This window comes from Diadema setosum, chromosome 9 (genome assembly GCF_964275005.1).
Source record: "Diadema setosum chromosome 9, eeDiaSeto1, whole genome shotgun sequence".
NCBI classification, from domain to species: domain Eukaryota; kingdom Metazoa; phylum Echinodermata; class Echinoidea; order Diadematoida; family Diadematidae; genus Diadema; species Diadema setosum.
The window spans coordinates 30,761,038-30,786,738 of NC_092693.1; the positions used below are offsets into that span (position 1 = coordinate 30,761,038).

Sequence of the window (25,701 nt, forward strand, 5' to 3'; positions counted from 1 at the left end):
CTACCCCCTCCCCCCCCCCCCTCCCCGGCCCACCCCATCCCTGGAAAACCCATATCCCTATTCTCCACCACTCATTTGGATATATGTGGATGTGGGTAGTAACGATTACAAGAAGGACCACAGTCATGTCACCTGCTCAAAAGGATTCCACTTATTTGACAGAAAGGGGATGGGAAAAAAAAAATAATGTAAAACTTAATTTGATGTTCGACATGAGCATGAACATTACAATACCAACGAGGACAACGACAATGAGGAACTACTTTCAACATCTTGTACGCACAAGCACTATTTCATGACATGACATAGTCTCACTGAACCAGGAGTGAGAGATAAAAATCCTGTCAGAGACAAAAAAACATGTGACCAATTTCAGCGATGCAAGGGGGGGGGGGTGGAGGCGACATCATCATGCTCCTCCTTCCCACCCCGCCCCCCTCCGAATTGCATCACATCACCTGGGGATAACAGTGACTATCAGAAGTAAAAAGATGATAGAGAACTGTTTCTGTGTGCAGTTTGGCGTACATGCATGTATGCATGCAAAGACAGCTGCCACTGTCATGAGCCTTCCAGATCCACGGTTTGCGCGTTGTTGTTGGGATTGCTGCTGCTGCCGGGCTCCGCCACCACCATGGACTCGTTGTTTCGCAGCCGCTGGACGATGGTGGTCCGGCACAGGGGACACTGCTCCAGCTGTAGGGCACAGTCTGGGCAGAATCCGCTGAGGGGAGGCACAAAAAAAAAAGGGGGGGTAGAAAATTCTTTTCATTCTACCCATATAATGTTTAGTTAAAAAAATGGCACATCCCTTGCCTTGGTTTTTGTTTACCAATAACAACGGATGTCTGAAATAAATGTCTATGAAAAGAAGGTTTCCACTTTTAATCCCACTTAATCTTTATCAAATCTCAATTGAATCAGTGCACAGTTTCTGCACAGATACACCTAAATGGCTTAATACAACTCGCATCATGGAATATTTTTCAGGTAATCAATGGAATGCCAATACTTACAGCTTTGCAAATTGTGGGTACATGCATGGTAACATTAAAGGGTAAAGGTGCCTACTGAACTGATAAGTCTCTTTCTTGTCTAGAGAAATACACATGCACTGTCTTCAAATCTATTTATGTGATGGCCCCTACTTGCCCAGCATCAATAAGCAAGCTCAAGGTTAGTGCATCACGTCTCAAATAAACCTTGCACCATAGACTTTCAACCAACATGGAAACGTCTTGTGATGAAACATTCATACATGTAAAATGCATGGAGAGTTTTTGTTAAACATTATTGATGAATCAATTTAACCTGTATGTTTCAACAAGTGTGAAGACATCACTTTATATTATAGATAGAACTTACCTGAGGATTCTTTCCCTTTTGAAGCCAATGGTAAATTCACAAAACATTCTCAAATGACCTTGTTTTGCACATGCGCAAAGCATTTCTGTAAACTGATTTATTACTGAGGACTGTAAGTGTGCATTTGAGTTTGACTGTAATGAACTAACTGGCAAAGGGAGAAAACTATGTATCACTCTGGAACAGAGAGGTAAGGTCAGAGAGAGTTGATATGTATTGTAAACACAGGAATATTTATAGTACTTAGTGCAGATATCCCACTTTAACCTATGAAAATATCTTTACAATTTTCTCTACACATTTTGAATGAGTTGAATTGTGCACTCCGTTTAATAGTGGTGCCTCCCTGGTATGAGCGTGTGTGTGTGTGTTTGCATGTGCTTATGGCCTAGTTAGTGGTAGTATCCATTTGAGCACATGTCTGGATAGACATATGCTAGTAGTTTATGTGCAAGCCGTACATTAGAATTGATCGGACAGCGCATCACTTTTCTTACAGGGAGTCTTCTTTTTTTTCTTTTTCTTTTTTGTAAATTGAAGTAAAACAAATGAGTAAAGCAATAACTGCCTAGTGCAAATTCAAGAACCTACGAATATGTTTTTGAGGTACTCTGCGCAAAAAATTAATCATGAGAAATTGCCAATGTTTACAGTATCGGTGGGTGACCCAGGAAGGGGAAAGGGGAGATGAAATCTTACCCATGTCCACATGGTCTGAAGATGACACTAGCCTCCTTGTCAAAGCACAGGCTACAGGCAGTATCACTGATGCTCATTTGGTGTATCAACTCCATCTTTTTATGTCTGCAAAGTAAAAAACAGAAAAATGGTCACATGAGCTCACTCTTACTGTCTCTGCATCAATTTCTTCTCCTCCTCCCACATTTAAGCCACAACTAAGCCAGCCTGATTCCTCCCTACCCCCCCCCCCCCACCATCCCTTTAAAGGAAACTCCAACCCAAAGAGAAATGTAGATTGAGTGAAAGCAGCAACGTTAGTAGAACACATCAGTGAAAGTTTGAAGAAAATTGGACAATCGATGCAAAAGTTATTAATTTTTTAAGTTTTGGTGTTGGAGCCGCTGGATAAGGAGACTACTGGAGGTTATGATGTCATGTGTGGACAATAATATACAGAAAATATGAAGAGAATTCCAATTTGTTCTAACACCAAAACTTTAAAAATTCATAACTTTTGCATCGATTGTCCGATTTTCCTCAAACTTTCACTGATGTGTTCTACTAATGTTGCTGTGCTTTCACTCAATCTACATTTCTCTTTGGGTTTGGGTTTCCTTTAAATTATGCCCGAGAAGGTAGCATGGTGAGACTGTCAAAGCAGAGAGAGGACTATGAGAACTTTAAATTTAGATGATTGGAGCCCAGAACACAGAACGGTCATTTGGATGTCTTGATTTGAAGTGTTGAATCAAGCTTCCTACAGGTGTATGTCTCCCCTTTGACTTTGCACAAAACAACCCCCTCCACCCCCGCCCCAGCTTGCTTTAGTACACACTGGACATCATTCAATATTTTTCATCACTTCCCTCTCTCACAAGAATTACTCCCTAACTTTAGGGGGAAAATAGGTCTCTTTACTGAAAGTGTCCAAGCATATCTATAATCCAATATGACGAAATACAATTTATATTTGATATTGCTCTAACATAAGATTCATAGCGCTTACTCAATTACAGACGTATACAATTTATAAACACAATTCAGAAAATTAAATGAAAACAATTTTGAGCCAGCTTCTGTCTATCATTTGGACATCCCACAGTAGGTTCAAGGTAGATTTTAAATGAATATGTTTTCTGAGATTTATCAAAGGAGTTTATGGATACACATTGTCTAATGATCAAGGGGAGATTATTCCACAGCTTTGATATAGCTACTGTGAAGGTCCTATCACCAGCTGGATTTTGAGATGCTGGGTAGCTGAGTGGAAGGTTGCAAGTCGTGGATAAAAAATTTCTACAATTTTTCAGCCTGGAGTAAAGAGAAGCACGGTCGATGATTGTCACGCTAACGGAATCTACAAACATATCTTCCATATCTCGGGCCATGGCAAGCCTAACACAATAAATCGTGCAAAACTCTGGACCATTACATCATGATTTGTAAGCAGGGTGAAAGTTTGGAGTCAGGGTCAGTGAAGGTTTGATCACTTTCCCTCAGTGTGACAGCTTGTGGCCCCTTGCAAGAATTGAGGTTGCTGATTGCATTCATTCATTCATTCATTCATTCATTCATTCATTCATTCATTCATTCATTCATACATTCATTCATTCATTCATTCATTCACTCACTCATTCACTCACTCACTCACTCATTCATCTATTCATTCATTCATTCATTCATTCATTCACTCACTCACTCATTCACTCACTCACTCACTCACTCACTCATTCATCTATTCATTCATTCATACATTCATTCACTCATTCATTCACTCACTCACTCACTCATTCATCCATTCATTCATTCATTCATTCATTTCGGTTTTTATTGTTATTCATCAAAAAGTCCGCAGACTAACAGTATGAGCTTACATAAAATTTGACAGAAATAAAATCAAAACATGAAATTCATGATAGTATTGCCAAAAAAGGGGGGGAGGGCAAAGCTAACACAAAATTATGACAGTCTAGCCAACGGGTGATTGAAGCACGAGCTACAAACCTTGGCAAAATCTTCTTTTCATCTGCAGAGAGTCTGGCGTACTCGTTGAAAGTCTTGAAGCGGCAGTCTGGGGGGTAGCGGAAGGGGGTCATACCAAAGTTGAACTCGCACTGTTGGAAGGACATGAAGCTCGCTGCAGCAAAGAACCCCGTCCTGGCAGATGGACAATGACATGGGAAGGAAGAATACAAACATAATCACAGCACCACTGACTATCATCACTGTAGATCTGCAATTATTTACTGTATATGCTATTTATATACAGTTCAACCTCAATTATCCGGCCTCTTGTTATCCGGAAATCTATATTATCTGGATGCGTTCACGCAGTGAAGGACTTTTTTTTCATCCAAAAATTGAGAAAAAACAGTGACTTTAACATCTTTTCATGGATCTATTTCACTAATTTCATAAGATGTGCATGATAGGTTTTTCAATATCTAATGAGGTCAAACATGTATGATTTTCACAAAAAGATATACTTTATTTTTGTGAAAAAGGGTCTACAATTTTGCGCAGGCTAGCATAGATTACACAACCGTTGCGGGGTACGCTACCTGCCTAGCTGCCAGTGCACTGGGACGGCAGCTTGGACGGCAGCTATATATATTAACATTGTGTCTCCCATATCCGGCCAATTCGCTTATCCGGATGAGCGCCGGTCCCGACATGGCCGGATAATCGAGGTCGAACTGTAATAAGCAAGTCTAACTTTTTGTAAATTGGGACGTTCCGACAATTTTGCGAGTGATTAAATTTGTGACCTTGGAGTACAATACTGACTGCGTACACGTCTAATTCCTGTCAGGATCAGAATTTTTTTTTTTTGGCGCATTTTTAAAATCGGGTACAGCAACCGACTTGTGAAATTCGAAAAAAATAAAAACCTCGCCAAATATATGTTAAGTATACAGTAGTAAGCTTGACAGATGTCATCATTGTGCAATAGCACAATGGAAGCTTTTTATGAATAGGCGATAAAAAGAGCAGAAAAAGGGACCTCTAGTGACAACTTCAGATCTTAAAGATCAGGACAAAGTAATAATTCCCCAACTCAAGCACTGTTATTGGTCATTATTATGTACACATGCACAGGACGTAGGATCTTGCTAGCCTTTCTGGTCTGCATCTCACCATCAGGTTTACAGTGCAAGCTTGGCTGGGAGGCTCCATTGGAAATTGAGCTTCATATGAAAACCTCAAAACATTCTAGCAGTGATTGGTATTTTAATTTGTGTAGAGACAGAACTGATTTTCATATGTGTGAACATTGATTCAGCACAAATCACACTTGGTCCTCTTTTCATAACAAACTTTGTTGTTCAAATTCATGAAATTCTTCCGTCGAGATATTTTTCATTGCAACTAATTGACAAATTGCCCTACATCGACGTAAATCAGTTGCAATGAAAAATCAATCAATCAATCAGTTGCAATCAGTCAATCAGTTGCAATGAAAAACATCTCGACGGAAGAATTTCATGAATTTGAATAACAAAGCAGTACCCGCTGCATGCTATAAGGATTAGAACCAACACTTGCTGTCGGGCGAAAGCTCGGTGGTCTAGTGGAGATGACGCCTGTCCGGTGATCAGGAGGTCGTAGGTTCGAATCCTGCTCGAGTATGTACGCCCATGATTTTTTTTTTATCATGGCTACTACTAAAACACTGATCAATTCAGTGCTTATTTACGTTGATGTAGGGCAATTTGTCAATCAGTAGCAATGAAAAACATCTCGACGGAAGAATTTCATAAATTTGAATAACAAAGCAGTACCCGCTGCATGCTATAAGGATTAGAACCAACACTTGCTGTCGGGCAAAAGCTCAGTGGTCTAGTGGAGATGACGCCTGTCCGGTGATCAGGTGGTCGTAGGTTCGAATCCTGCTCGAGTATGTACGCCCATGATATTTTTTATCATGGCTACTACTAAAACACTGATCAATTCAGTGCTTATTTACGTCGATGTAGGGCAATTTGTCAATCAGTTGCAATGAAACTTTGTTGTGAATGTAACTTGTAGTTCATGTTTAGCTGACAAACTTTTACAGAGACGAGGTACAGGAAGGTGAAAGACGAGAAAAAAATTATCATTGCACAGATCTCGATGTCTCGTTTTGATGTTCATCTGTTAATATTGATTTCCCTGTGATTAAGTCTGCAAAGCATACCTGACAGTTATCTTATGGTCAATATTTGGCTGCTAAAGTTTCATTGAGCCTTAGACCACATAACTATGATGATAGTTGGACTCCCAATTTTTTTTTTTCTCTCTCTATGAAATATTGTGTGGATCTGAAGACATGATTTTTATACTTTTACCTACTATTTGAAGGTGATAATTCGTCATGAATCAGAATTGGTCCCTTTTAATGCAAAAGTTTGTTGCTTTGAATTTACTTTAAAAAACACATATTGCTGAACAACTGCCCCTTGGCTGGGGCTGTGACGGTAACATATAATGCTAAAGTTTTCTACAGAAACTCACTGCGCAGATCTGAAGACCTCATTCTCCGGGGGAAGCGGGTGGCCGTTGAGAGAAAACACCATTCGCTTCTGATCCAGGTCTAGAAGGAAACCCACCACATCACCTACCACGTGCGATGGAAAAACAAGATCGGCAGTCAGAAAAGCAGCTGTGGATATTTGGACATGTTAGTCGCAGCAAGATTTAGGTGATGATTTGGGACTCTTGTGCCAGTATTCATTTATATATGGGCTTCACCTACAAAAAATCATGACAGCTGTAAAACATAGCAAAGACTTGAGCCAGTGCCCAACAACTCCACCAATAGCCTGTGTATTCTCCAGATGTCCTTTAGTAATTCATTACATACATCATAAACGAAAATAAGAAAATGAATAATAATATTTTCAACGGTCAAATAAACTTTTCTTCAAACAAACGGCTGTATCTAAATCTATGCATGTACGTTTGTATTTGTTTTGTTGCATAAAATGAATTGAATCAAATATATGAAATGAGATGAAATGAAATAGAATAAAACAAAAATTGGTGCTGAACATACATAACTGTAAAAACTAAACACTACACTGACATACATTTTGTACATACTGTGCATCAACTTTAATTGACCTTAATTATGAGAAGTTGAACTGCTTACAATCTAACTAAACTGAACTAAATTGAATGAATGTTAATTGAACTGATATAAGCTACCTGCTTTCCATGGGGGATGTCTATGAGGTCTGCTCTTTGCATTGTACCAGTAGAGTTGTCTGCAGCCGTCGTAAGAAAAGGAGAACTCGTCATCCCCGATGCCAAAACCCTCCTGTTGGCGCGACAACAATATGGGGTTACAATTTTACTTAATCTTTGTATGGGGTTACAATTTTACATAATCTTTATATGGGGTTACAATTTCACATAATCTTCATGTATAATGATTCTGCAATTTTGTACTACATCATAATACACAAAGGGTTTATCTGAGCAGACAGAAATCAATCTAAAAACTGTTTTGAAATATTAGTGGCTTGTTTAAGACTTATTCTATAATCAACATTTTTGGTCATGATCATATTATTCATAACGTTCCTTGTTTCATTTCTTTTTCCCTATCTTCATAAGATACCTCATGGGAAAAACAAAAGAAGAATAACAAGGTTTAGGCAACATGTGGAACTGCTTATTTTTCATTTATTCTTGCTCTTTTACAAATTAGAAAGTATAATGTTTCATTTTAATCTATTACATTTGAGTGTTTGAAGTACTTGTAACTTCTCTATGCCTTTAGACTTCTTTTCAAATATCAAAATTCCTTACTCTATTTCTGCAGTAAGATCACTTTGTAAGTCATTTTATCATTTTCTCAGATTTATCTATACAAATAACCATACTCTCATTCTCTTAAATTCTTTTGGTTATAAAGGGATAATTGTCAGAGTGTATATTCATTTTCCCAGCAAGAAGAACGGTTAAATGCTTCGAAACATATCACATTCCAAGGGTTTCATACATTGTGCTGTCATTTGATGCTGAACTGCCATGCATAAACTTACATGATTGAGGAATTTGCTGTTCTTTGTTGCCCATCCAATCTGCATGACGCCGTTGGTGATGACCCGCACTTCGTAGAACCAAACACCGTTATCCACACAGAAAGTACATCGGACACTCTCAAACGATGAGGCATCGCTTCTTGCCTGGAATGACCAAAGAACCACAGATAAACTTAATCTCACCGATGCATCTATGAACACGCTTCAAGAAAATCCACTCAATACTTGACAGGTACTTTCACATACTGTATAAGCTCTCATTTTCGCGAGGGTTTAATTTTCGTGAATTTCACGAATCACAGTAGGTCCACAAATTTAACAATACACGAAAATATTACCATGTGCTAAGGTGACAGCACATGTACAATAAGCCTCAGTGTCAATTCATGAAAACAACATCTTATGAAAATGTCTGTGACCTCCCCATTAGTGAAAAAATCAGTACACGAAAATAACAGCTTTTGCAGTAGATGATTAATGCCTATGGAGGCAACATCACAAAGTACCGAGGGGGTCGCAAATGCTCATGAGAGGTTGCACAAGAGATCAATTATTATTCAAAAAGTACAATTCACACCCTGCCATGAAGAAACTCTGTCACCTTGTCTACGAAATCAACATATTCATAATGATACTGGTTTTAGCAGCAATCAGAGGGAAAGAAATCTCTTGCAGCATCCTGATTTCTTGCTATATTCCACCTGGGATAGTTTCTTTTACAGTTTGTAACTGCCCAACTAGGAATGACTTGCTATTAAATCAGTTACATCATATGACAGTTAAAACATGCAATGACCATCTCTTTGACTGCTACCACCACCTACTGATGACCCATAATTTGACCCCATCCACAAAGGAAGTGCATACATGTGCAGCTCAGCAGCACCAGACTGCACTATGCATCATCAGTCCACAAATGAAAATATCTACAGTAAACATGGAACAAGTTTAAGGATCACAATGCTTTGTCCAAGATTCTTACAAGACAGGAATATACAAACCATGATTACTAAAAGTATGTTAAACATGTCTTAACTGGAATGAATTGGCATCAAGATTATCACATTATCATATCAGCTAAAATTTGGCCATTGTGACAGCAGTGTGTTACTGTACATCTTAACACTAGATGGCACTACACAATGCAGTAACTCAGGGTAGGACAGTACCCTGGGTTGAGGCTTGTTGAACTAATCACAAAAACCCCCTTCAATCTTCTGCATTTTCCATATTTCCTTCATCTTATTTCCTATCATTACCACATCCTTGTTGCACCATTGCCAGTCAAGTCATTCTCTATATTTGTTAACATGTCCCTCCATTTATCTACCGGTACAGTTTACTGCTTCCTCTAAAGCTCCTGCATGTGATCTTCGCTATCATTTTCCACACATACACATTTGTACATGGCTGCACTGCTGACCTCCCTAATGGCTCTTTTATCTTCGCCATGCAGTTCTCAGAGCCATTAACATTCGGCCCATAAAACTATCACAACCGTTTCTCTTTTCTTGTGCAGTGTTCTTAGGACATGAAGGACATTAAAGTCCACCCAAAGTCCATCCATAAATTGTCTATTCTGCCTGTAAGAATTGGTTGGGGGGGGGGACGGGAGGGGATGAATATCACATCAAATTTGATCCTTGTTCATCTAGCTTTGACACACTGGTCTAACCAGGTAGATCAATGCACTGACTGCAGTGCTTAACTACAATCTGCTAGTCTCACCTCCATGCCGTTGGGCGATATTTTTAGGTACTCGCTGACGTCATTGTCGTTGAGCATGGCATTACAGCCATCCAGGTTGATGGCCTCATAGGTCAAAGGTCTCCCAGGCAGAAAGACTATGCAGGAACAGAGAAATACACAAAAACAAAGAATGAAATAATAACATACGAAACATATGCAATCGCCAAAGAAGTCATATGGGAAAGACAGGAGAGGTACAGACATTCACATCCAGATATGGGTCTCATCTGTAATTTGATAAATGCAGTGGTCGTGAGCTAAACTGTTGTGGTTTTTCTTTGATAGGGATGACTGCCAGTAAAACCTTTTCTGAATAGCACTGAAAGTCAATGAAATTTTTGTTTTGAAATCTTCAGCTCTTTTGCTTTTCTTAACAAGTTATAGGTTGAATTCCCCACTAAAATGGAAGACAAAACCCTATTCTTAGAATTAGGCAGTACTGTACACACCATATATCTTATGAGGTATTCTTTTTGCAAATTTCACGAGTTGGGTGCTATCACAAATTTAACAGCATGTGAAATTATTATCTCTTGATCAAAACATGAATGTGATGTGCAGGCGTACTCATTTTGTTTATTAGGCCAAAAAAAAAAAAATTGTTGCATTGGCGTAACATGAGATTTTCAAATAGGGTCGGTCGGGCGGATTTTTTTTTTTTTTTTTTTTTTGCTACCTGCATTTTACGTGTAAAACTCGTGCTCAGCTCAGTAAACAGTTACAACTGCTGCGCCGAATGTGCTGTGTTCATCTATTCTACAAATCATTTGAGGCCGATATTACTGGAATTATACCCCTTCACAGAATTTAAAGATGTTGAAATCCCTATCCTGGAATGTTTTCACTTCATATTTTACTATTTTGATGCAAATTGACCCATATGTACGATCTTTTCATCGCACACGGCGATCTCTATTACAGTCCCACATATACAGATTCGTGTAAGTTCTCCACACAAGAAACCTATGGCAAAACTGTGCACAATACATCGCAGTCTGAATGCTACGTATACACTGAATAAATCTTGTTAGAGTACGTGTCCGTGTTGGAAACAGATGACGTACTGATCAAGGAAGGCTTATGCGAGGCGCTAGATCTCTCCCTCGTACATCCGATATCCCCAGAGCCGTTTCCACTTGCGGGTTTGTGCGATCGCGATCGCAATCAACAAGATATTTGATATCGATAGCAAAAAAAAAATAATAAAAAAAACATGGGGTCGGCAGAATTTTTAGGGTCGGGCGGGTTACGCCAATGCAACAATTTTTTTTTTTTGGCCTTACTGTACTCTATGGTAACAAATTCCACCATTAACAAAATTGTTTCAGAGGTCACGATTTACGAAAAATCAAGCTTGTGAAATATATGGCATATGCAGTATATGGTGACTACTGTAATCAAAGACCAACCAACTTGAGGTGGCTACTAATATGTAGGATTAAATGTTTTGGCATCTTGGAGGACATTTAAAAGACTGGAGAGTCTCTGACCATCAGGGTTTACTTACAGAGATTGTCCAGGCACCAGCGGGCACAGAATCCCACCTGCCTGAGATCAAGGTCTTTACCATCCGCCCACTGCACCAGGGGCACCAACTTCTCAGCGATACCAGCTTTCTTTATCGTCAGCTTGTTCTCACCTGTGGGACAGGGAGAGAGAGACGAAATCAAGTTAAATGTTTACGATTTTGCTTCTTTGAGATAATACTGTCAAATGCATAACCTTTGTAGTTCACATAAAACCATGCACTGTAGAATTCCACCCATTCAAAACAAACGTAAAGACTTGGTGACTGAGCATTCATACATGCTACACCAATGTTCTAGAATAATCTCCCATATAAGATCAGGGTCCCATTGCATCAAACTATGGTATATAACTTTATACTAAATGGAAACTTTGCAATCAATGGTGACCATCAGTGATTTCTTGGCTTTGATTTACTGTGAAATAGTGTTGCTATGGTAGTTATCACTGATTGCAGAGTTAATTGTAATTAATTGCAATGTTACAATAGTTTTATGCAACAGGGTTCTGATTAAGAACATACACAATCAGTTTAAGTTTTAAAGACACTATAGAATAATGCCATCTCTTTAGGCAAGTTGTCATGTAGTATCTTTCATGCTGACAATACGTAATGCGATTCACTGTTGAACATACCTATAGCTTTGTATAATACACTGATTTACTTATCATTTTGAACATTAATGTTATCATTGATATTATTTTTCTTTGAGGACTTGATCATCATCATCATCACCATCATCAATACAAACTAGCTCATTGCCTAGCTTGTTTTCATGTGAAAGGGGATGAATCTGGAGTGATGTAGGCATTACTGATTATCAACAATCATGGAACAGCAGTGAGAGGTGAAAAACAGTATAGAGGAGAAGAGGGCTGGTGCTATGTGAGATTAAAAAATCGCAACGACAAATCTATATAAACAAATACAATCCCCAATCCCCTCCCCCCCCCCTCCCCCGAAAAAAAAAGAGGCCCAACAAACAAACAAAACAAACAGACAATACAGCAGAAGTGGGACTGGTGGCCCAAAGACTTACTCGTTTGGGAAAATTTTTCCAGGGCTATGAGCACATACAGTGTGATTTGAGGATGAACATCACTTGTCTGCAAAAGAAAACAAAACATACAAACATTTGATCAAAAGCATGTATGCAGTTAGCAATCCACAATAAGTGCTCACAGCATATCATTTGTAATGGTTACATAATTCCTTGAGCCACATTCTCTTCACTCCTCTGTCCCCTTACGGTCCTTATGGTTGCTGAATTGAGAGGCTTTTCAAAACATCCGCTGTACAGCTGCTGTCCAGGTTCAGGTTTAGCCAGTACCTCGTGCCATAAATGGGGAATGGAACCCAAATATACACATGGACTGAACGAATGAAGCAATATCTAATTGTAGAACACATCAGCAAAGTTTGAAGAATATCAGACAATAAGCTTCTGTGCAGTCAACACTGGATGAGAAAACGACTGCAGTTCATGATGTCACATGTATACAACCATATACTTACACAGAAATAATAAAAAAAAGTACCACAAAATTCTATTTTTCATGAAAAGTACACATTACCTCGACTTGTCACTGACACGCCGAAGGTAATATTATTTCTCCTCTTTTCAGAAGAGGTAAGTCCAGTGCTCTTCCATTATTTGAAAAAAGTGAAAATATGTTAAATTTTCTATAAATATTTCCTATATACCATTGTCCATACGTGATGACACAAAATGTTGTAGTTTTCTCATCCAATGATGGATGCACCACAACTTTAACAATTCATAACTTCTCAACGGATTGTCCCAATTTCCTTATACTTTCCTTATGTTTTCTGCTAATATTGGTGCATTCCCTCAATTCACATAATATTTTGAATTGATTCTCCTTTAATCAGTGTGACACTTACTAGGGTAATAACATTAACGTTCAGTGTGAAGAGGTCTTGAAAGCGTGCTTTAGCCACTATTAAAAATACCTACAGGCTCTCTCATGCTAGATTCTACTCTCCCTTTCTATCTTGCCCTCCTTCTCTTTCTTTCTTTCTCTCTCTCCGACAGACACACACACATGCAAAAACACACTCCCTTTCATCTGCCACACATATACAATATGCACAAACCTTTTACATTTCTCTCTCTCTCTCTCTCTCTCCCTCTCTCTCTCTCTCTCTGTCACATGAGTACATATGGCACAAAAGTAGTACATAATACTGTAAAAGTGGGTATTTTCATGTGAGTAATTTTTCACGCTCCGCTGGGTAAGATGAAATCCGCATATTTTTAATTTTGTAAAATCAAGGCATTATCTACTGGAGTGTACTGTGTGGCACGTAAAAAAATTTGTGTGCTTATATTTTTGTGCTAGTTGCGCTAGATGTGCGGAAATGTCCACTTTTACAGTACACACTCTTAACATCTTTCTCCTGAACTTTCTCTCTCCATATGATCCACAACACCACTGCTAATCATTATGCCATTGGCTTCAAGCTACGCCATTCAGTGCATCCTATGGCATGAATTCACATGCATTACCGCTTTGAAAAGGGCGAGCTTCCTTTACAAGTCTTTTATTATTAGATAAAATAAAGTTTAAAAAAATGAAACCCCCATGAATATATGCCAAGCAGTGTAGTTCATTTTTGTGCAGCATACCAAGTAGTACCGGTGAATGCCCACATCTTACAATACTCTGCATTTTTGCAAAATTTCCAGCATGGCTTGAAACTGCTCATGTAATGTAATAATCTCTAATAAAACAAGCTCTTTCTGCAAATTAATAAAGGTTAATTAATTGCATTTGGTGATCAGGATGTCTGCAAACTATACACTAATAAATTTGTTTTCAACTGGAACCGAATTTCATGCGTCACTCAAAGAAATGATGATACAACATGGCATAAATGTATGCCACATGCATGTACAAATACCACAGCAGACTGAAAAATGCAGACAGAATTAAATTTGACTTCACTTTAACCAATTAAGTCCTAGGGTATATTTGCTCCAGATATTATCTCCATGTCCTCATGAATTTGACAGCTCTGAATTTAACATCAAATACACCTGTATCTTAATATTTTAGAGACAAAGATTGCAATAAATTGGTCAAATCCATTCAATTTGTGAAAAAACAAAAGAAAAAACAATAAAACTCTGCCAAGCCGAGACAGACATGCACATTTTTTCTAATTAAATATGTTGTCAATTTAAGCACTATCTATAAATATAGCGATTTGGATACTTCTGATTACTCTGCAATTGAAATGAATATAGATTCACTAAAACAAAAGAGCTCAAATAAAAGGAAAGTTTTCATTTCTGCCTCAATAAGTACTTATCGATGAATGATAAGACTTATTATAAAATACTACAGAGAACCAAACAAGAGAAGTGTGGTTTCTTGCAATGAAGGTCATGACTGGCATAATTGGTTTCATCTCATTGTTGACTGGTTGAGACGTGGGTTAATCAAACTTGAGGATTTAGTCATTTCATTCATTTCATCTTGGTTTTGGTTTTCATTTCACACTTTTACATAGCTCTTGTTTAAAAGGGTACTGCTGACATGTGACTTGCTTCCTTTTGCTTGCATTCCATCACACATATGACATTTTCAAGTCATAATACCGCTAATGTCTTTCAAGCAGAATCTGTGGACAACTTTCTTTGTGGATATTTGAAAGACATTCACTACGATAACATCACTAACTATTCAAGGAATTTGTTTGTTTGGGTTTTTTTGTACTACATGTGACATTTTCACTTTCATCTCAGATTTGCTGATTCCTGGCAATGCTACCTTACACACACACACACACACACACACACACACACAAAAAGGTCATTAAAGGACAAGTCCACCTTCATATACCTAAGGATGGAGAGAATACAGCAATATTAGTAGAACACATCAGTGAAAATTTGAGGAAAATCGGACAATCCGTTCAAAAGTTATGAATTTTTGAAGTATCTGCGCAGTCACTGCTGGATGAGAAGACTACTACAGTGCATGATGTCACATGCGTACAACGATATAAGGAAAATAAAAAGAGAAGTTCACAAAACTTTACTTTTTGAATAAAGTGCACATTTCTTCGACTTGTCACTGAGGTATATTAAGGGTAATATTATTCCCCCTGCCTTCTGAAAGAGAGAAGTTGAGTGTTCATTCGTCATGCGAGAAAAAATGGAAATATGTTGAATTTTCTTTATTCTTTCTTTATATCGTCGTACTCATGTGACATCACAAGCCATAGTAGCCTTCTCATCCAGTCTTGACTGAGCAGAAACTTCAAAAATTCGTAACTTTTAAACGGATTGTCCGATTTTCCTCAAACTCTTGCTGAAGTGTTCTAATATTGCTGCATTCACTAAACCCACGTCTATGAAGGTGAACTTGTCCTTTAACAGTCTGTCTTCTTTTTACAGCATATTACATACTCATCCTAGTCATTTTAAAAATGTACACTCCAACTCTCTGACAATCCACACATCCATATCTTATTATAGACTGAAAACCCACACATTTTTTCAGCATGCCTCTAGTATAGTAACCACCATGTACATAATATGCATGGCAGTATTAATTGAGTGATGGAGGGCAGCCTATCGTTTTCGCTGCACACAGAGTATGTGGTCGTGATTACATTACTAATCATACGAATGAGGGCTCATCCTCTAGCTTTTACTTCAGCGCTCTCCCAAGGATGCGGTAGCTTTTTGTCGAATCTATTGTCAGTAGTGGTCCTAAATTTGTTGTCTGTCCTTTCAACACAGGGAGTCCTTGTGCATCGTACATTGTAAATTATTTATTTCATTCTCCTTCATTTCTTCACGCAAAATGCTTTGTCGTATCTTAGCAACATTCTGCCATGATTCAAATACCATGTTTCAGTGTTGTTCCTCCTTGAACCAGACAAAAACATTGAATAGACAAAAAACAACAACATACAAATGAACAAATGAAATGAACAAATGCAAAACAAAACTGAAAATGCATAGAAGGCCACTGCATTGTGTCCAAGAATAGAAGCCTGATAGATATGCTAAACAGAAAGTACATTCCCGACCACAATATGATCCTCGAAATTTCGTAGAAAGAGCATCACTTCAACAATCTATGCATTGCTGACACAAAGCTAGTTTGTAGTCTCTATTTGCACAACACACAAATTATGGACATCACCATCTACTTTATTTATTAAATCACATAGTACAACCCTATTTCAAATTTTGACTTGTAATAAGTTTGTGTAACAAACAGGTATGCAACAGATTGAAAATCTTTAAGATAAAATATTGTTATGTTGATATTTTACTACCATTACCCTGTGAAAATTTAGCAAATTTCAGCTTAAGGGTTTCTCAACATTGAAAGACCAGTGCCTGATGAGAAAATTCCAGTGAAATAGAAATGAAACAATTTGAATGGCTAGTAGACTGAGACACTCAGAGGAAACTACAAAAATATTTTTTTTAAAAAGGCAAGGAAAGAAACATACCAGGAAAAACAAGGTGACACACTCAAAATCATCAACATGACATATACTCACTCCATTAACTTTATACGAAAGTTATGTTGTCATATCCCTGACTTAACTGAAAGAGAAGCTTATTTCAAAATATGAAATTTGGGATGGACAAAATTTCTATAGATTTCATTCTTTGAGATTAATGATATACCGAGGGCATGGCAAAGATCAGTAACAAAAAACAAAACAAAACAAAAAAAAACTGTTTTTAACTAACCCTGACAAAAAATAGGGCCTATAACATGGCATTATTTATATTGAGGGAGAAAGATTTGCGGTGACGCCATGTGTATGTAGTCCTTAACCGGATCGTTGTTTGGCAGAAGAGCCTAGAAAGAGGAGAAATGAAGAGGGAAGCGACATATGGGGGTTGTGAGGAGGGCAAAAAGTGAGGAGTGGGGGACAGTAATGGGCTGGAAGTTGAAGTTGCACTAGTGGAGACGGTAGAGAAAGGAACAGAGAGAGTGGTAAGGAAGAATAGTGTGAGAATCAAGTAAGATGTTCAGACATCGTTAGAAGGGGAAAGATGAAATAGAAGGGAAGAGGAAGAGGAAGGAGTTGAATGTTGGAGAATCATGGAGATAGGGGAGAGCAGTGAAGATTCATGAAACCAAGAGAAGAACGAAGTCGGCGAAACAGTGTGGCTATGGAATGCGGAATCAATGGAGAAAGAACGAATAATCCCTCGAAGGAAGGGTAAGTAGAGGAGAAATGAGAATATGTTGAGAGAAGGGAGAGAGAGAGAGAGGGGGGGGGGGACAAAGAAAAGAAGACGAAAACAATCTCTTTCAATCTGGTCTCTAGCGATCTCCCTGTTTCACCTATGTAGACTTTGCCGCATTCGCATGGGATCATTGCAATCACACAAAGACAAGCACCCCAAACACAAACAACCAGGTGTCTACCGTATCCCATGCGAATGCGGCAAAGTCTACATAGGTGAAACAGGGAGATCGCTAGAGACCAGATTGAAAGAGCACAAAACATGCTACAGACGTTTGGAATGGGAAAAGTCAGCCATCGTGAAACACGCTCAACAGTCGGAACATCACATCAAGTGGGAAGACAGCAAACTCATCACATCCATCAAAAACTGGAACACACGACGCATCAGAGAAGCCATAGAAATTCACACACATGACACTGTTAACACAGGATACTGGACTCCACATCAACAACATCTGGCTTCCTCTCATCAACAGACAATCAAACAGCAACAATGACAACAACAACACACTCTCTCCACAGCACATTCCCCCCTCTACTTCTTCCTCTCATATCTCTTCCCCTACTTCTTCACAACAGCGCCCACGACGTCAACCGCGCCTCCCACTCACGACCACACCTATCGCTGGTTCCAGAAGACGCCCTCACAGACACAAGTCTTCCACACCACCGGCGTCCACCCCATCTACTAACCCGGACTCCAATCTCCGACCACGACCTTCTAACAGCCAAGTTAGCCCTCCCAGATGTACTCCGCCATCAACACACTACGAGAACAATAGAACGCATCAACGACCGCAACACTCCACCAACAGCTGACGCTCAGCCCGCCTGCGAGCCCGCCTCAACCGACCACTTCCATCTAGGTCCGCATTCTCCATATATAACCTGCCTCTTCTCCGATCACGCCTGCCCGAAACGTCAAGTTCCTCGGTTCTCCTAGTTATTCTTATAACTAGACATCCTGCTCTACTTTCACTACCACCTTTACTCAGTGTTTCATTTCTCTTTCCTCTCTCTCTTACACTTTTGTCTGTTTCTACGCTACTTATCTATCTTTTCTTTTCTGTTCTGTTTTCTTCTTTCTTCCTCTTCTTTTAATTTCTTCCTTCCATACAACCCAACGGCCCTTTTCAGGACCACTTATATTAATTTACACATCTCTTTACAGCTTATTTCTCTTGTCTTCTCTCCTCAGGTCTACATTTTAACCTTATTTTAATTTCTCATTTTTGCAATTCTCCCACAGGAACCTTTTCAGGATTTAACTGTCATCAATTTTCTTCTCCATTTTATATTTTTTCTCCTCCGCAGCATTTATTTCTAGGATCCACACTAGCTCCCTCTAATTTACGTCTTGAATTTCAATTTGTTCTTTTTTTTCTTCTTCTTTTCTTTGTCCCCCCCCCCCTCTCTCTCCCTTCTCTCAACATATTCTCATTTCTCCTCTACTTACCCTTCCTTCGAGGGATTATTCGTTCTTTCTCCAGTGATTCCGCATTCCACAGCCACACTGTTCGCCGACTTCGTTCTCTTGGTTTCATGAATCTTCACTTCTCTCCCCTATCTCCATGATTCTACAACATTCAACTCCTTCCTCTTCCTCTTCCTCTTCCCTTCTATTTCATCTTTCCCCTTCTAACGATGTCTGAACATCTTACTTGATTCTCACACTATTCTTCCTTACCACTCTCTCTGTTCCTTTCTCTACCATCTCCACTAGTGCAACTTCAACTTCCAGCCCATTACTGCCCCCCACTCCTCACTTTTTGCCCTCCTCACAACCCCCATATGTCGCTTCCCTCTTCATTTCTCCTCTTTCTAGGCTCTTCTGCCAAACAACGATCCGGTTAAGGACTACATACACATGGTGTCACCGCAAATCTTTCTCCCTCATTTACTTCACCATGCAAACCTTCAAACAACACATTATTTATATTTTTCACTTAAAATATAAGAAAGCAACAAGCTCTCATGGAAGTCTGAAAAAGAAAGAGAATTCAGTAACTTTTTACAAAAGTCTACTGAACCATAAACATTCTAACCCCAGCTCCCTGCCAACAGGAAATGGATAGCTTGATTGTCCAGTCACACATGGCCCTAATTGCGACACCTACTACATTGCTATTTATAGCTGGCTGTGTAACCAGCCCTGCTAGCAGTGCAGATGTATTTGATTGGAAGATACTGAAAGAGGAACCCCTGTCGTCTCCACCTTCCTTTAAAGGTACTTGTAGCAGTATTGTTTACAAGTTCTCCTCTTCTTCCTCTTTATACATAGATCTGTTCAGTTTGGGCACTGTATTTTGTGTTAAATACAGACATGGGGGGGGGGGGGGCTGCAATAGATACTGACATTAGAATGCTCCAGACTTGTTGCATGATAACCATAGGCATCATCATCTTTTCTTCTTATTTTTGACGCCCCTCAATTATGGCCAACATAAGTTTACAGTGAGGATGACAGTGGGTACGGAAATTCATAACGTGTACCAAATTCTGGATGATACTGCTCCCTTGTCTAACAAAAATAATTGTAAAACAATGTTCAAAGTGATACTTTTCGGATATGTTCACTTTAAAATCAAATGCATGGCATAGTGGAAGTTACATTGTTATATTGCTATTAGTGGATTCAATCATTGTGGTCAAGGTATTTACTTCCATTTTTTTTTTAAATAATCATTGCATCATTTTCTTTGAAGCCAGTGGAAAGAATGTACATACATATATACGTGGTAAAAAATATCTCCTGGTATTCCATGGTCTGCACAGTTAATTGCACTGTGGTATGATACTAATCAATGACTAGAGTATATCACCCTATAATAAAACCGCATTACAGCCAGGCTGGAGTGATTACAGACTAGTGGTTAAAATAGCTTTCCTATGATGAATCACAAGCCCGTCTTTCATTTTGTCAATCCTCTATCAATCTACCACCATTCAGCAACTTTTAAAAGGGCATATCATTCTATTTTAACAAGCCTCTAGCTTTCACTGAATTGTACCTGCTGCACATTGTAAACACTTGATAATGTATTTCAAAATGATTATTAATTAAAAAATCAATCTTGCTTTTCTATAATAAGTTCCACAAGTTTTCCATTCTGTCCACCTTTTCTCTTTCTATCCAGTTATTCATTCATTCATCCATCTATCAATTTCTCTATCATGAATCTATCCATTTTTAGCTTTTCTATATTGTGTCATACACCAGTCCTTCACTCTGTCCATCTTTATTCATTCATCTATCTTCCTTTTTATCTCTTCTCAAACTCCTTTATCACCCTTGTACAGTTTCTGATGTCTTAAAACCCAGAATGTCACTTTAAAGAATTCCAGGAATTCATTCATGTACACGTAAGTAGACTTTCATTACGGGACAACTCTAGACAGTATTTTGCAGGGATGCGTCGCAGGTACAACAGTTCCTGTCTGCTGGGTTCGGTACAATGTGCACTAACAAGTAAGGTCATCATTGTTTTAACAAGGCATGAATAAGCATAAAACACAGCGTTAACAGAACAACGAAAACGCAATATAACTGCAAAAGGCATGTTAGTTTTACCTCTTAAAACAGAACAAAAAATTTTGCATCAGATGTCCTTGCAAAATAGAAACATTTTTTTTTTTGAGATTTATCTTTCTGAAGGAGGAAAGTCCAGTAGATTTATGACAAAATGTAGCCATTACATTCAATATCCTAAATACCCATCTATGTGTACCATCCTCAATATCTATCTACTGGGACTCATCAAGAATTTGCATACAATTGCTTTAAATTGCTTGGTAGCACAGTATAAAACATAGTCAAATGCAGCTCTAAGCCCCGCCTACCCAGTCCAGCCCACGCCAGCCCATTCAATACGTATGCTGCTATTCACATTCAATCCCTGTTACAAGTTTATTCAACAAAATTTGCTCTTTTACAGTGATGTCAAAACTTGTCTTTGGTGACTGCATGCAGATGAATTGGCATAATCATATATAGTCTGAGCTTATTATAAGTGAATAAGGTGATGTACACATATAGGACCATGTACTGCCTTTTGTGTAGAACATGGACCTCAATTATGACCCCTCAATTAAGGCACTTGATTAATCCGGCCAAAGGTCATACTCTCAGGCTATTGCGATTAATGGTAACGGTAATACCAACTGTGTACGTAGATGAGCCTACGTTTGGCATGATCACATGATTCTACAACACATTGTATGAATATATTATCCATTACATTCCTTCATGACTTCACAGCTACACTCATATGGTTTTACATTTCAGTGTACCTCACAATGGCCCATAAGCCACATGACTCTTGAGTTTAAAATAAGGTGAGGCAGAAATACCGCAGACGACATTACCCGACACCAATTATGTTGAAGCTACATGTAGTGGCTGGTTAGGAACTATAATGGGATGGTCAAAGAACTTCAGACATATCATTCTTTAATATCTTAGAGCACTTTAATGATACATCACAGAGTACTTACTAATTTTGGATAAGTGAGAATTTAGTCAGGGGGAAGAAAAGTAATATCAGACTATCATATCTAGTATAGCTGCTGAGAAGAAAATAAATTTGTATGCAAAAACCAATTCCTGTTCAATAATACACTAAAGGGTTTGATCAACAACAACAACGATAACAACAACAACAACAACAACAACAACAACAACAACAACAGACCTGCAGCTGACATACAGAAACCTACTGTATTACAGAGGCAGATCCAGAGCCACATCCCCTCTTCATTTTTTGTTAAAACAAAAGAAATAAAAAGAAAAAATGGGGAGGGGGTGCATGCCCCCCCCCCCCCTTTAATTTTGTAAAAGCGCCTCCCCTTTACGGAATTCCTGGATCTGCCCCAGTACTACACTTTCAGAGGTTGCAACAGGGACTCACCAAGATATTGAACAAGTAGTCGATGATTTCCGGCACCAGGAGGGAGACACTCTTGGGACCGGCCAGCTTCTCAGCGATGCAGCCAAGCACGGCGGCTATGTTTCGATGCCTCGGCGGCCGCAGCCTCGCCTCCTGCGCAAGCTGGCCGGATATGTTGAGGGCGCTATACAATCGCTGGACAGTTTCCTTTAAAATAATCATAATAATAATAAGAAAAGATGCTATAGAATTTAGTAGCTTTGGAGATGTGCACACCGGAATGGCAAGGTCCGGGGGAAGGGGGTGGGGGTTGGGGTGGTAGAAAAATTATGTAGGAATAGCAGTAGAAGAAAGTCAAAAGGATGGGTTGAGTAGTGGTCCCACTTGATTTAAAACAAGTGATAACAGCAGCTTTAGTGTCAGTAAACTCAGTATCAGTACTAACAGTTCTGCATTTTTAACACTCAACATTTGTCAGGAATGGGGGGGGGGGGAGGAGGTGGGAGGGGGAGAAGGAAAATATCAATGGTGTATTCCCGTGACCTGTGAGAAGGACTAGAGAATAGAATCATTATTGTGAGAGTCTACCTCTTTGACATAATGCACAATCAGTTCTGTCTGGCTCCAAAACGACTTCATCAATATACGGGGCATGCACAAATACGAGTGGAGAAGGTATTCATACTTCTGTGTTGCAGAAAAATATTTCTAGAAGGAAGGGGACTGTTTATGCGTTACAATAAACCTCTACAAACTTCTTACCGGTAAAAAGAATTCCTGTATACAGAGTGATTTTAAGAGATCTGATACTTTCCAAACACAATATATGAGTTATTTTGAGAGATGAAGTAAATTCAGGGCACTAGATACAGAGAAAATTTGAGCTACATTTGACAAGCATCCGCAAGATCTTTCCTTGATCTTCTGCCATTTATATGCCGTTACCATGGCAACGCAGCTTCCGACACATCCGAAAAATATGTCTTCCACATCTTCCCACCAAGATCAAGGTGTGTGCCACATTTCATAAGCTTTGGTCAAAAAACTGAGGAAGTATTTAAATCCGCAAGATCTTTCCTTGATCTTCTGCCATTAATATGCCGTTACCATGGCAACGTACTTTCGGATACTGTCAAAAAATGCGTCTTGCACATCTACAACCAAAGGCACACATCTGTACCAAGTTTCATGGAAATTGGGCAAAAACTGAGGAAGTAGTTTGCAACACAAAATTTTCCATCATTTTGGCTCATAATATGTGAGCTGTTACCATGGCAACATACTTTTTGTCACTGTCAAGAAATGTGTCATGCTGACCTATATCCTAAGACAAACATTCAATATGAATTCCATGAGAATTGGAAGAACACTGATTAAGCAGTTTTGCCATGAAGCATTTTGCCCTGTATTTTACCAATAACATGCCGTTACCATGGCAATGCACTTTTTGCCACTGCGGAAATATGTCTTGCACATTAACATATTCAGATGAACATCTGTACCTAATTTCATAAAAATTGATCAAAAACTGTGGGAGGAGTTCGCGACGCAAGATTTGTACCGATTTTTGCCCATAATATGCCGTTACCATGGCAACATACTTTTGGGTACTGTCAAAAAATACGTCTTGCACATCTACAACCCAAGGCACACATCTGTGCCAAGTTTTATGGGAATCAGTTGAAAACTGAGGAAGTAGTTCGCGACGCAAGATTTGCAACGGACCGACCGCCCGACCGTCCGCTGATTCCTATATAACCCCTTCAAACTTCGTTTGGCGGAGGTATAATTAGACTCTCTAGATATATAGCATATCTTATATACAAAAAAAAAAATCAGAAATGGCATCACACATCTCCCTTTCACCCCATTTACTGTGTATGCCTTATATCTAGCGAGTTATGATTTTTCACGAATCAGGACTTCCTGACAATTTCGTGAGTGGTTGAATGCAGTTTCATAGAGTACAGTAATAAACACAGAAATGTACAAGTGCACGTAGCACTGATGTCAGCGTATGAGTCAATATTTCTGGTGCTGTTATATTTGCGACATGCAGCCACCTCAAAAAAATTAGCGCAAATAGTAAATGATAATGGATGGAAGGTCAGACGGACGGAAGAACGGATGGATACCCAAAAAACATAATGCCTCTGGTGACACTTCATGGCGGAGGCATAACAACCCTATTGCGTACATAGTAGTCAGGCATCTGTAAGGTGGCATTACGCATTACAGCATTACCTTCGCTCCCTGAGATCTCACGTCAAGCAGGGTCATGATATTACAGTGGTGGCTCTAAAGTACATATGTCACAATCAATTCCAGATTTGCCATGTGCTTTCAGAGATGGCTAGGACCCCGTTTACAGTGCGGGGCCGGGCTCGGCCGCGGCTCGGCCGCGGCCGAGCCCGACCTCAATTGCGCGGCCGAGCCTCGCAATTTTGTCCGTTTACACTGCTGGGCTCGGCCGCGCTTTCGATTCAAACCTTTCATTATTTGGTCGTAGTGGCGCTCTGCTTGTAAAACTAACGCAATTTGGTATTGTCTGGTTTTCAGACCCTTTGCCAACTGAATTCCGTGGCGATGAAGTCGCCGTTCGGGCAAAGGCCTTTGCCGAAGGAAAAAATCCTTTGCAGGACAAAACCACCTTAAACTATACTAGTTTTCGACGTTGAGGGGGTTAATATCCTGAACAGCGAAAGATACAGGCAGAGGGTTTGGAAGCCAGACTAAAACTGGCCGCGCAATTGGCCGCGCATTTGGCCCAGTTTGCGTTTACACCAAGAAAAGGCCGGGCTCGGCCGCGGCTCGGCCGCGGCCGAGACCACCTCCAGAGCGAGGCCAAATGCGAGGCCAATTTTGGCCTCGCATTTGGCCTTTTGCGCGTTTACACTGAAGCGGGGCTGGACTCGGCCGCGGCCGAGCCGCGGCCGAGCCTCGCACTGTAAACGGGGTCATAGTGTTGTTTTATTTTTCTGATTAATGCCCTGCGGCCAGCAGCTCTGAAGTACCACTGATAGCACTACAAACTGAATGGCATACTTCCTCTAGAGAGGACGTGTAGTACGAGCCAAGGCAATGAAAGAAATGTTTTCAAAGTATATCTACAACATGATGGTATTATGAGAAGATCACAAAAAATATTTCAGTATGAGGGTGAATATATGAAAATTATGATTCCCCAATCACCAAATATATAAAGCTT

At 39.4% G+C, this 25,701-nt stretch overlaps 1 protein-coding gene across 1 annotated transcript in view; it reads right to left on the bottom strand.

Moving 5' to 3' along the window:
• Positions 1-469: 469 nt before the first annotated feature.
• The window catches only part of LOC140232937 (RING finger and SPRY domain-containing protein 1-like), a 38,193-nt gene continuing 12,961 nt past the window's right edge, over positions 470-25,701 (bottom strand). The window contains exons 4-13 of the mRNA XM_072313045.1: positions 22,515-22,700; positions 12,392-12,458; positions 11,332-11,463; positions 9,804-9,919; positions 8,076-8,219; positions 7,234-7,345; positions 6,541-6,643; positions 4,051-4,203; positions 2,065-2,169; positions 470-724 (exon numbers count right to left, since the gene is read on the bottom strand). Coding sequence (XP_072169146.1) covers positions 562-724; positions 2,065-2,169; positions 4,051-4,203; positions 6,541-6,643; positions 7,234-7,345; positions 8,076-8,219; positions 9,804-9,919; positions 11,332-11,463; positions 12,392-12,458; positions 22,515-22,700 — 1,281 coding nt within the window. The 3' untranslated portion in view covers positions 470-561. The remainder of the gene's footprint in view (positions 725-2,064; positions 2,170-4,050; positions 4,204-6,540; positions 6,644-7,233; positions 7,346-8,075; positions 8,220-9,803; positions 9,920-11,331; positions 11,464-12,391; positions 12,459-22,514; positions 22,701-25,701) is intronic.